The sequence below is a fragment of the Dryobates pubescens genome, chromosome 4, assembly GCF_014839835.1.
Source record: "Dryobates pubescens isolate bDryPub1 chromosome 4, bDryPub1.pri, whole genome shotgun sequence".
Classification (NCBI taxonomy): domain Eukaryota; kingdom Metazoa; phylum Chordata; class Aves; order Piciformes; family Picidae; genus Dryobates; species Dryobates pubescens.
In genome coordinates, this window is record NC_071615.1 from 33,290,988 (window position 1) to 33,303,609 (window position 12,622).

Below are 12,622 nucleotides of genomic sequence, written 5' to 3' on the forward strand. Positions count from 1 at the left end.
AAGGAATTGGACAGAACATCAGTTTAACCCCTGCCCTGTGCAGATACATCCTTCAATTAGCCATCAAACCCAACCCCTGCAGAGTATCGTGACCAACTTCAACAAAAAGTTTATTTTGGGGGTATTTACATTTATTTGGTCATGTTTTGGACAAAAAAAAAATAATATCCCTACAGCAGGCAATCATCCCTCTGTACCAGAGCTTTACTCCAACACCACCACTGCCATCTGCTTTATTAACTGCCTGCTCTTAGTGCATAATTTAATCCTTTTCATTAGCTTTTCATGTTTCAATAGACAGAGCAGGGCATCTCTCCAAAACATATCTGGACAAGGAAATAAATGGAATAAAATTGTATTTCACAGCAATTAATTTCGTAGGAAGAATCAATTTAGAGTGGCAACTCACTTGGCTTTCTCTTTGCTGTGGCAACAGACCCTCAACAAAGTGTTGCTGGTGTGGTAACTGTCCCTGTATTGAGGCCCTGCAAACTCTCAGACAGTTCCAGCTAGGCTTGGAGAACACATTGAGCTTCAGGGCACCAGGTTTGAGAGGCAGCAGTGAGGCTGGGGCAAAAACAATGACCAGATGTTTCTATGAAGAAAGCAAATGTAAACTGATGCTAACAGGAGATTTCAGAGGTAATACACCACTTGGGGGCACAGAGCACTTCACATTTCCTAAAGCTACTGGTTCAGACAGCATGTATCCCTAGGGAAAAGAAGGCTTTGGGGGAGCTTAGAGCTGCCTTCTAATACCTGAAGGGATCTTACAGGAAGTCTGGACAAGGACTCTCCTAGCAATAGGACAAGGTGGAATGGTTTGAAGCTGAAGGAGAGTAAGGTTAGACTGGATCTTAGGAAGAAGTTCTTCAGTGAGAGGGTGGTGAGAGAACCCAAACCATTCTATGATTCCATGATTTCAACAGCAGTACATACCTACACTTAACAACCATGAGGCAAATCAGTGTAGCTCCCCAGGATTTCAGAAGGCCAATATGTCTTAGCTTACAGCTGCTGACCTGCACAGATGCAGGTAGCTCCTGCATTAAAGAATTGAGTCCTGCAAAGGCTGAGACCAGGCAAACCCCTAGCACAACTCTTTTGGATCACAGCCAGCTCCCGATCTGCCAAACTCTCTCAACCAAAGAGAATGTAACCAAGCGATCTGACTTTCTTTACCACATGAGTGACTGACGGCAGTTACTGGGGAAAAAAATCAGCCTTTCATTATGCTGTCAGATGAAGTGACTGATATCTGAGTCACTCAGCTTCCTAGGAGCCACACTGGCACACCTCTTTGTTCCAGAAAGCTCATTTCATAGATGAACTCTATCATGATGACCAAAAAATGTTGAAAACTTTATTTGTTCTAAAGCTTTAGCAAGCTTTTAAAGAGATACAGTCACCTTAAAGCACTGGCAATAGAAACACTAACCCTTTTTTCTCAAGATACTGCCTCTGCCTAACATTCCCTGTTGCCTTTGGTTATTCTAGGACCACATCATCCTAGTGCAGCATTTTCCTTCTTCCTACTTTGTGAGAAGAACTGAGACAAACCCCCAGGAAATACTAATCAACCAAAGTACTTCATGTGTACAGAAGAAATAAAAGTATTTTCTTCTCTCTTTCAGGTCCATTTACAAAGAGGATAAGAAAAGAACAAAGAAATACAGCAGAAGGACAAGAATAGGGGAACTGTGCAAAGATCAGGAGGTCTCCAAGATGCCTGCCCTGCAACTAAGTCCAAGTTAGTACTGAACCTGGTTGTTACTGGGAGGGGCATGCATTTGTATGCTGCAGAAGACAGCATGTCCCCGTCCACGCAGTGTGATGTGCAAGAGAGTGGAGAAACAAAAGAGCCATCAAAAAATAATATAAAGTGAGGGTCCCTGAAGCATTCTCCTCTCCAGCCAATACCCCAGCTCCCTCAGCCTGTCATAGCAGAGCTGCTCCAGCCCCCTGATCATTTTTGTGGCTTCCTCTGGACCCTCTCCATCAGGTCTGTGTCCATCCTGTGTTGAGGGCTCCAGAGCTGGACACAGCACTGCAGGTAAGATCTCCCCAGCGCAGAGCAAAGGGGCAGAATCCCCTCTCTCCATCTGTTGGCCGCACTACTTTTGATGCAGCCCAGAAGGCCAATGGCAACCTGGGCTGCAAGTGCCCATTGCTGCCTCATGTCCAGTTTCTCACCCACCAGCACCACCAAGTCCTTCTCTACAGGGCTGCTCTCAATCTCATCACCTACAGCCTGGACTGATCTCTAGGATTGCCCCAACCTAGGTGCAGGACCTTGCACTTACACTGCTAGGTTACACATCAGGTGTGTTTAAGGGTAAATGCTTATGCAGCTTATAAATCTGCACTGAAGGCACTTCCATAGTAGAGTGCACACAGAGTGTTGTCTTACCTTAGGTACTCCAGATGCTGGATTCAATTCCAGTACAATTCCTGTGACCTGTGTGGTATCAATCATGGGGACACTGTTGGAGAAGACTGAGATACACATCACTGTGAGCCACCTCAGTGCACTGAACAAGGTCTAACAACAGCCAGTCTTGAGAGCTACTGCCTCATTTCTGGAACTGTTCCAGTTCTGAAAGGGCTATGAAATTATTATTTTTTTCCCTGAAAACTGCCTTAAGGCTTTAACAATCCTATTTAGAAACCCTTTTTAAAGCCAGTTCTAACAGCAACAGCCTGTGAACACATCTATTTACAGAAATTAGCATTATCATCCAGGCTTGTACATAGAGAGCTATGCACACAGGCAGAAAGGGACAGATTTGCAAACCTGATGCAGTTGCTGCAACAGAAGAGCACCTAAGGAGAAATGGAGAGAGACAAGAGCAATGATACATGGGTGAAGTAAGAGTCTAGTATGGGAGGCAACAGGAGAGATGCTTATAGGGAAAAGCTTCCTATCTGGGAACAGAATGGACTTCTTGTTCCTGAGAGGAAAAACAAAAACCAATTATTTACTCAAGAGGTTCCTTCCTTCAGCGTTGGAGAGAAAATTCAGCTAGACATTTTGAGGACAGCAGCTAGTGTCAAGTGAAGCACCAGGAACTGAAAAGAACCAGAGAGCAGAGCACTCATCCATCAGTTCTAAAGACAAAGGAGAAAAGACAGAACCTTGGCCAAGTTAAGCATCAATGGGAAGAAGCAGCAGCAAGTCTGGCAAAAGATGTATATTACAAGCATGCATAGTTGAGAATAACAAAGAGGAAGCAAGAAGAGGATCAGGCCATGAATAAGGAGAGAAATGAAAGAGAGAAATGAAAGTTGTCATAGTAAGATGTACGGTAAAAGTATCAGTGCTTACAGTAAGGTTTGTGTAAGTCATGCCAATAAACTGCAGTGGTGCTGATGGCCTCTACAGGAAGGCACTGGCACTTCTATCTAGTGGTTCTTCTGACTTTCCTCTGTTCTCAGCATTGTGCAAGCATACATTTATATTGTTCCTAGCCCTGCCTTTCTCACATGGTCTTTTCACGGAGATCTTGCTCTTCTAGAAGCACTGATGGCTGTTCAGTGTCCAGGGCTCCAGGTCCTCTGGCAGCTAAGAATATACTGATTTCTCACAACAAGGTCTTACCAAATGTAAATGCTGTAGATAAAAGTGCTGAAGGATCCTGAAAAAGCACTTCCACTTTTGGGTGAACTCAGGAATTCACTCCTCATGGTTGTTCCCAAAGAGACTGCATAGGATGAAGCTCTGTGAAGCAGCTATCCATTACAGCAGCCAATTTAAGACCAAATTAGAATATTTCTGAAGAGATGAAAACTCAGTCAATATTATCTATTCTGTAGTCTTGCTATTCTGACCACAACTATTCCTCTGAACTGCCTGTGAAAGAAGGTCCTGTGCCACATACCGGGTTACCCACTGCCAGCAGCTGCAGCATCTCTGGGACTCTCTCAACACCTCGCAGCCGGACAACTGTTGAGGCACCGGCACAGACCCCAGTGTCAGCCCAGGTCTAGTGGAGTCCCCCTTGGCTTAGCCTTCTGGCCGTGGCATGCAAAATACAATCAATTGCTCTTAGAGAGGTGGCTGTATGAAAACTCTGTTTCATCTGAAAATCTGTACCCTTTGTGTCTTCAAGGCAGATTTGTTTCCTCAGAAAAGCTTTTTTTTGTTTGTTCGTTTGTTTTCACAGCGTCAGCCTCCCCCCTGCGGAGTCGTTACAGCAAGAGGAGAACTGGGGACTCTGGCGTGTTGTGTCGTTAACGACGGCAGGCCAGTCTGGCAGGCCAGCCCTAACCGCGCTGCTGGCTATCGCCGGCAGGGGCAAGGAGGTGACAGATTTCCACGGGGCGCTTCACGTGTGCACATGCTACACACACGACACCTCCGCCCCTGGGGACCCCGCCACCCGCGCCGCTGCCGTCCGTTGCCGGAAGGCGGCAGCTGCGGGGGCACTCTGCCGGCGCCGCCCAGCACCGCCGGCCACACCGCAACCTCCTCCCCGGGGCAGGGGAGGCCTGCCGAAGGAACACGGAAGTCCTAATGTTTTCAGTTCAGAACTTCGGCAGGAGGCAGACGCCAGCAGGAGCCGCCGGGATGCAGCCCTTCCCCGCGGCGACAGAGCGCTTCGCTTTACGAAAAGCCGAAACTTCGCTTCACAGGCTCCAGCCCCCTCCCGCCGCTGACCGCAGCCTAACGCCCTCCCTGCGCGCCGCCCACGCCTTGCCATCGGCAGCCGCCGGTCCCCAGTGGCCATCGAGGCGGGCAGCGACCGGCCGCGCTTCTCACCCCTGCCTCTGCCCCGGCACTCACCGCAGCGGCGAAGCGAAGGAGATGCAGGCACGAACGGGGCGGCGGCCGACCTCCAGCCCCCGTCCCGCAGGGAGGGAGCTCCCGCCCCACCCTCAGTCTCTCCTCCCAGGCGGGAAGTGGCTCCGCCCTAGGGTGGCATGGCCGATGGCCTACTCTTCGCGCCCAGCGCCTTTCCCTGCCCAGTCCGGCTTGGAAAGAGGCTTCCTGCCCGCCAGAAGTGCCGGGGCCCGCCTCTCTCCGGCCCTCGGGAGCTCCCGCCGTTTTGCTCGACAGGAGGCGTCAAGTCCCTTCTGTTCCTGCGCCCCTCAGGGAGGCTGCCAGAATGTATTATTTCCTTCGCGCAAGAGAAGTTTAAAAAAGCTTTGCCCTCCATCCTTAAATTATATCCATTAAAAAGGCAAATACCTAATGGAAGTTCTAGTTACGTTTTCACACCAGGCAGCTTTTGCTTACACAAGCGACACACTCCTGAGGCAGGCATTAAACAGGGGAGAGGTCTAGGCATCGCTTTTTATAGACTCTCTTTATTGACTGTTTCAGCGCTAACAAAGTACATCATCTATTACAGGCACCATGTCCCACTCTGGAAGTGGGCATATAGCAGCCCTGGCAGAAGTTTACAGATAAAAATAAGCAAAGTAGACACAGTAAGTCTCTTACTTTGTGATGTTCTTACCTAACCAGGCACACAGAAGATAAGCCAAAGTTTACCTCTTTGACATCTTCAAGGTTGCAAATTTTTCCTCTTTCCTCACAGGCTAACTATGAGGGTTGCCAAGCACTGTGAAGATAAAGTACTATAAACCTCACAAGAGCTCCCAGATATGCAGGAGATGGTCAAACTTGTGGTGAAAAAAGAACAAAAGAGAGGCCAAGTCTGTTCATCTAAGGTTTAAGAGACAAACAAAACCATGAAACAAATGCACTTGGACTCACAAGGTACTTCCTGATTTCACTGGACATGAGACCACAGCCTAGGTAAGCAACATGCCAGTCAAAAAGGTAATTAAAAAAAACACACCTGGAATTACCCAATTAAAATGAATTCCCTAGAATCTGTTGGTAACACCTAACCTGTCACCTATGATTATTACTAGACATAGAAAGGAGGAGACCATTAAGCTTTGAATGAATTCCTTTGCTGAATATTGCCTACAGGTCTGGGTTGCTTTTTGAACCAACTTTAAAAACGAAGATCGTTTTTAAAAATACATTTCTTTTTTTAAACTATATAAGCAGGAAATCCTAGCTTCAGATAGGATGAACTTTAAATCATTAGAGAATTAGCAGTGGAAGAATCATAGAATGGTCTGGGTTGGAAGGACCTCCAAAGGTCATCTAGTCCAACCTCCTCTGCAGTAAGCAGGGACATCCTCAACTAGATCAGGTAGTCCAGAGCCCTGTCGAGCCTCACCTTGAATATCTCCAGGCATGGGGCCTCAACTACCTCCCTGGGCAACCTGTTGCAGTGTGCCAGCACCCTCATGGTACAGAACTTGTTCCTCACATCCAATCTAAATCTGCTCTGCTCTCACTTCAAACCATTGCCCCTCATCCTATCACTACAGGCCTCACAGTTTAGTTTTGGTTTAGTTGGGCTTTAAGTCAGTAGCAGTGGAAGAAGTTTAGTCTTGGTTTAACAGTTTTGAGTCTACTTTGCACCTAACAAATCTTTTAAATTCTTGATATATATGTAAAGCATTCATAAACAAAGGCCCTGATCCTGCAGCCCTTAATTCCCCAAAAGGCAACTACAGATGCCAATACTCATCAACATGGCCATCCTCATATAAAGAAGGTCAGTAAACAGGACAGAAAGCACAAGTGTGCATGCAGCACTGCATCACACTCACAGAAAGAGAATTCTAAACCTGCAAAAACCTTCGGCATGTACTCAAGCTCCACAAACAAATTAGTTACCAGTGACAATGTGTCTTCAGACTGCAAACCATGTCTAATGGCTTACTGTAGACACACAGCAAAACTCATCTCTTCCTGATAAATAAACTGCTGATCAACACAGGGAGGAGAGGTGTTTAAATCAAGGTGAATGGTCAGGCAAATGCAGAGATATTCTATGCAGAATTTATTTTCTTTGCTTTAATAGCAGCTTCAATCTCTTCCATTATTGGCACTGGCCCTGCATAGTTATTAGTTTCAATAGCTTCTAATTTCTTCTGATAGTCAGTTGGCAAGCCATTCTGTTTTGCACCCATGCAGATAACCTGTAATAATAAATAACAACAACAACAAAGCCTTCAATAATAGTGTTAGGAAGGAGAGAGCTCTTCAATCATTCACTCATACAGAAACAACCACTTAGGATAACAAGAAAATTAATTCCAAATAATGTTCTTTGTAGCTAAGGATCACCAAAGCTTTCTGGAGGAACACTAAAGCCTTTAATAGTGTTAACAAAATTGGTCTGAAAAAGGCTTGTAACTACCATGCCCTAAGATTCTGAGATGTCACCAACATGCACAAGACTACAATTAAGGATGAGACCTGCTTTTTGTAACCCTAGCTAGCCTTAATATCAGTTAAGAGCAGGCAGCACACTTAAGGTTTAACTAGCCAGAGCCCTGTTTCTTTGCTTTCAGTAGAAAGTCAACATGTTACAGTGATGCCTATCTGCAGCTGCCAGCAGCTGCATGATTCCAGACATGTGGTCATGCCACATGAGGCTAGGCCAGCATCAGATGTTGCACAGTAAGCAGGTCAGGCCTGCTGTGTGACCAAATCATGTGTCTCATTAGTTGGTGTGCAGCAGAACAGTGTTGAAATGCTGCTAGCTCACCAGCCACCAAGTGGGAAGGCTGCAGTGCTCTGCAGTGGTGCCAAACACACTGGGAGACACTGGTGGAGTGGCTGGACTCCTCTATTGTATGGCAGTAAGGTAGCTCAATAGACAATAGGGATAATCATTGTCCTTGAGACTGGAAGCCAGATGCCATCTTCTCCCCAAAAGAGCTTCCCTCTGTCCTTAGAATAATTTTTCTATCAGCAGCCTTCAGAAATCCTTGTGTCACTCATAACTAATTCATGAGTTAAACAGAAGCTTCATGTGGGGTGTAACTAAGCCAAAAAAATAAAAGTGATTTAGTAGGACTTTAAGAGCTGCCAATCTTCTGCAAGCATCATTACACTCTTACATTGCACAAAGTTACATGTTTATGTCAATTACTCATGCCTTCCATCCACTGTAAACACTTAAATAGGACAGAAGTACTGCATTATGGATTTCTGGTTGTTCTCTCCAAAATTCCAGGGATGCAACACCTACCTTTTTGTACTGAGGAGAAGGGGGCCCACAGACATAGTCCTTCATCTGGTAGCTTCGACAGGTGAGTACCTTTCCTTCTTGAGTGTGAACATTGACTTCTATTGGGACATAAATGCCACCTTCAACTCCCTCTTGCCTGCAAAGGGCATACATTCCTCTCATGCCAAGTAACTGATGCATCTTTCAAATACACAGTGCAATTAAACATCTGCATTTACTACAACAGAATTCAAAGCAGGAAACTCATCTGCACTGTCAACAAACATAAGGAAAAGCAAATAAGCATATTCCAGTACTTGTGCACACGTGTTAGACATCCAGAAGTAAGTTTCTAAAGCAGCAGCAGCAGCTTTCATTTTTCTCATCTCAGCTCTGTAAGATGACTAGTGGTTGACTTGCAAAGTTACAGATTAATTACTGTGGAAGTCTAGTCATCTACAAGAGCAACAAAACTAAGATTAGCAGAATTAATGAGCCAGGCACATCTCACTCATTACCTTCTACTCACATAAGGAAAACATTGCAAAGTTTTATCTCGCCAATTGTGTTACATATGAATAAGGGGAAACTGGGACAACTCTTGAGATGAATCTTCCAGTGAGTAATCCAATAAAGGCTTTTTTGGTAGCAATAAGATAGAACAGGATAAACCCCACCTCTTCAAATTTTTTTTTATTAGCAAAAATCATGCTGTCTGACAAAGATAAACTCAAAACAAGACTACTTGTTGTCTTGACCTATTAGCAATTAGCCACTAATAAAATTCTGAGGGATCTGAACGGGCTGGAGAGGTGGCTGAGGAGAATCTCATGAGGTTCAATAAGGCAAAGTGAGGGGTCCTTCTCCTAGGTCAGGGTAATTCTAGGTATCAATGCAGGCTGAGGTCATGAGATTGAGAACAGTCTTGCAGAGAACGACTTAGGGTTGCTGGTGGAGGAGAAGCTGGACATGAGCCAACAGTGTGTACTTGTGGCCCAAAAGGCAAATGGCAGCCTGGGCTGCATCAAGAGCAACATGGCCAGAGATGGAGAGAGGGGATTCTGCCCCTCTGCCTTACTCTGGGGAGACCTATCCTGTAATGCTGTGTCCAGCTCTGGAGCCCTCAACACAGGAAGCTGATGGAAAGGGTCCAGAGGAGCGCCACAAAAATGATCAGGGGGCTGGAGCACCTCTGGTACAAGGACAGGCTGAGGGAGCTGGGGTTGTTCAGCCTGCAGGAGAGAAGGCTCTGGGGAGACTTAACAGCAGCCTGCCAGTACTTGAAAGGGGGCTACAAGAAGGCTGTAGAGGATCTGTTTGTAAAGGCCTGCAGGGACAGGACAGGGGGCAGTGGTTTGAAATGAGAGCAGAACAGATTTAGATTGGATGTCAGGAACAAGTTGTGTACCATGAGGGTGCTGGCACACTGCAACAGTTTGCCCAGGGAAAGTAGTTGAGGCCCCAACCCTGGAGGTATTGGAAGTCAGGCTGAGCAAGCTGCTCTAGTGCTGACTGCAGGGAGGTTGGACCTTCTTGACTTCAACATCAAAGCTCCCACACAGCTCTTCACCTAAAATGAGCTACTACTTTTCAGTTGCTCTCTAAAACAGTAGAAGACAGCAAAAATTAAGTCACCTACTTATCCAGTGAACTTAAATTGCTAGTGTTCATTTTCCACACTATTCCCCACACTTCGTCTCCAGGGCTCTGAACAATGGTAGCTGTACCTCCATGCCAGACAGAGCTTGTCCTGCCTTGATGATGGCCAAATTCAAGCTTATAATCCTGCAAATGAAACCAATGCAGAGAATCAATTTCTACTTAAGATAAGGGCTGTTAACTACTCTTGACATGAAACAGGCAGCTAAAGGAGAGTCAGAGGAAGAAGAACGGAGAGGCAGGATCTGATCCAGCTCTCATCTCACAAGGGACTGAAGTCAGCCTTTTCCACCTCTCCGTGAGCTCTACTGATAAAAGTCTTGGTCTGCAGAGACCTGGATCAATGTCCAAGCCTCTTAATAGTATGGTCTAAGCATTTGCAAACAATTTCCTAGTGGTAAGAAGGTGGAACTAGCCCTTTTACAGGGGAGTACAGATATCCAGCTCTGCAGTGAACATAGTAGTGCTGAAATACCATTTTGACTTCTATCCAAGTTGACCGTGACAGAATCGCTGAGGTCCTTCTGAGGTGCTTCCACAATCTGAGGGGCTACAAGAAGGCTGCAGAGGGACTGTTTGCAAAGGCCTGCAGTGACAGGATGTGGGGCAATGGTTTGAAATGAAAGAAGAGCAGTTTTAGATTGGATGTGAGTAACAACTTCTGCACCAAGTGGGTGCATCAGGTTGCTGGAGGTCATTGAGGCCCATTCCTGGAGGTATTAAAGGTCAAGCTTGACAAGGCTCAGAGCAACCTGATATAGTGGAGGATGTCCCTGATCACTGCAGAGGGGGTGGACTATCCCTCCAGTGAGATTTTTTTGAACCTGATTTTTACCAAAAACCTGCAAGGAAGAGTATAAAACCATAACCCATGAAGAGTAACAGGAATAGTGTGGTTAGCTCTGCTTCTGGGAGCAGGAAACCCTATGTTACACCAGGCACTGCAGGGCATATGGAACACATCAGATACTGTCTTTGGTCAAGAACTTGGTCCTTAGTCCCTCTCCTACATACCCACACAGGACCTTTTCTGTGCCTGTCACACACCCTGCTTTTTAGAATTTTTGGCTTAAGATTAACAAAGTTCAAAAAAGTAAAAACAGAGGGAAATCAGCTGGCTATTCTAGTCTGGCATTCACAGCAGGATCCCATTTTTCCTTTCCAGTAGCCAATATGGTACTACCAGCGACCGGCTCCAGCTTCTGTGCACATCCTCGCTGCCTAGCAGTGATTTTCCAGCTTGAAGCAAGCAGCTGCTGCCACCCGCTGTGAGCAGTGAGCACAGCGACAGAGCAAAGGCCTGCTAGAGACCGAACAGGCACCCTGCAGCACGGCATGAGTTGACTGTGTCATCTGAACATCTACTCGACATCTAGAAGGAAAGCTGAAGCATACAGCTTTCTTTTATTCAAAGATAAGTGCACAATACTACTGCTTTCCTCCCCACCTCCAAGGTTCCATCCTGCAAGGCGCTGGGCTCCCAGCACATTCAGCTCCTCAGGGACAGCTGTAAGAACCTCAGATTTTACAAAAAAACTCTTAAGTTTCCAGGCTGATAGCCTGGAGAGACACCAAGCCACTGACTACAAGTTTATTAATGACAGATTTTTGGAACTTCTTCACAGACTCACACAGATCATTTCCTGCCAGGTATGCCAAGAGATCCTTCAAGGCATCCTTAAATGGGATCAATCAATGCTCTTCTCCCCTGAGTTGCACAGATCCATAAATAAACAGCTTAAGGACCATCAGCTTATATTTCCAAGTCCAGGTTGACAGTTTCATGTTTAGTAACCCCAGGCAACAGGGTGTAGGAAGACATCAACTGCAGTCATGCAGTACTGGGTAAAAGCTTGCATCCCTCCTGATACACTGCAGAAGGGCTCCAGCAGGGCAGAGACAGTCAAACTTTTATTTTAATTAAGCTTTATCTTTTCTAAACTGCCAGAAACCTGTCCCATAAACGTAATGGAGCACCTGCTACCTACATTGGCAGATGTATGCTTAAACTCTTTACAAATGGGGCCAGACTTCGCTAAACTAGGTCAGAGTACACCCGTAGAGGTGGGGCCAACACAAACCCTTCTGGGCCAAGGGCAGCCCAGACGCCGGGTGCCACCACGCAGCGACGTTAGGGGCGATAAGACCCCGCCTGTATACCACGATCACCCCTGTTACAAGCAGAGGGGAGCAGCCGGCTCGCAACACCAGACTGCTGCAGGCACCAGAGCTAGAACCAGGCCTATGCATGCCCCAGCAGGCAAGCGAGCCTCCGCGGGCCACCAATCCCCTCCCGCACGCACCTGCAGGCGCGCCACGGCGCCAAGCACCGCCGAGGGGTTTTTCAGCAGCAGCCGCTCCCGCAGCAGGTTGCTGCCGTAAGCGTAGTACAAAAAGCAGCGACCGGCCGGCTCCATCGATCCCGCCTGGCCCGCCCCCGCCGCGCCGCCGCTTTAAGATCACTCGCGCCCCTCCCGCCGGCCGCTGCCTGGGCGGGGCCGCCCCGGAGCCGCTCGCCATTGGCCGGCCGCCTGCTCGCCCCGCCCCTGCGCTACTTCCTCCGCCGCTTTGGGGGCGCTGTGCCGTAAAACGCAGGAAATGTTGGGTGGGGGGTTGTGAGCCGCGCGGTGTCACTGAGGAGAAGTGCGCCTGCGCTGCGGCACGGGCGGCCGCGCTCGAGCGCCCGGTGTTGCTTGCGGCAGAGCTTCGCCTTGCGCACCAGGCCGCTGCGTTTCGCCTGTGAGTACTGCGACCGCCTCCGAGAGCAGTGTGAGCGGTGAGACGTTGTACACATGTTCCACGAGAAGTAAAATAGTGCGGCCTTTCCCGCCGGATGCGCTCGGAGCGCAGCAAGCTGGGCACGCAAAACCTGAAGTTCAACCAGGGCAGGTGTAGGGTCCTGTCTCTGGAGACCCCCT

At 47.5% G+C, this 12,622-nt stretch overlaps 1 protein-coding gene across 1 annotated transcript; it reads right to left on the reverse strand.

Moving 5' to 3' along the window:
- Window positions 1-6,008: 6,008 nt before the first annotated feature.
- GGCT (gamma-glutamylcyclotransferase) lies at window positions 6,009-12,132 on the reverse strand. Its single transcript, XM_054161065.1, has 4 exons — window positions 12,008-12,132; window positions 9,685-9,830; window positions 8,067-8,202; window positions 6,009-7,008 (listed from the first exon to the last, which is right to left on the reverse strand). Exons 1-4 carry the CDS (start codon window positions 12,119-12,121, stop codon window positions 6,859-6,861), a joined length of 546 nt encoding a protein of 181 aa, XP_054017040.1. The 5' UTR covers window positions 12,122-12,132; the 3' UTR covers window positions 6,009-6,858.
- Window positions 12,133-12,622: the final 490 nt, after the last annotated feature.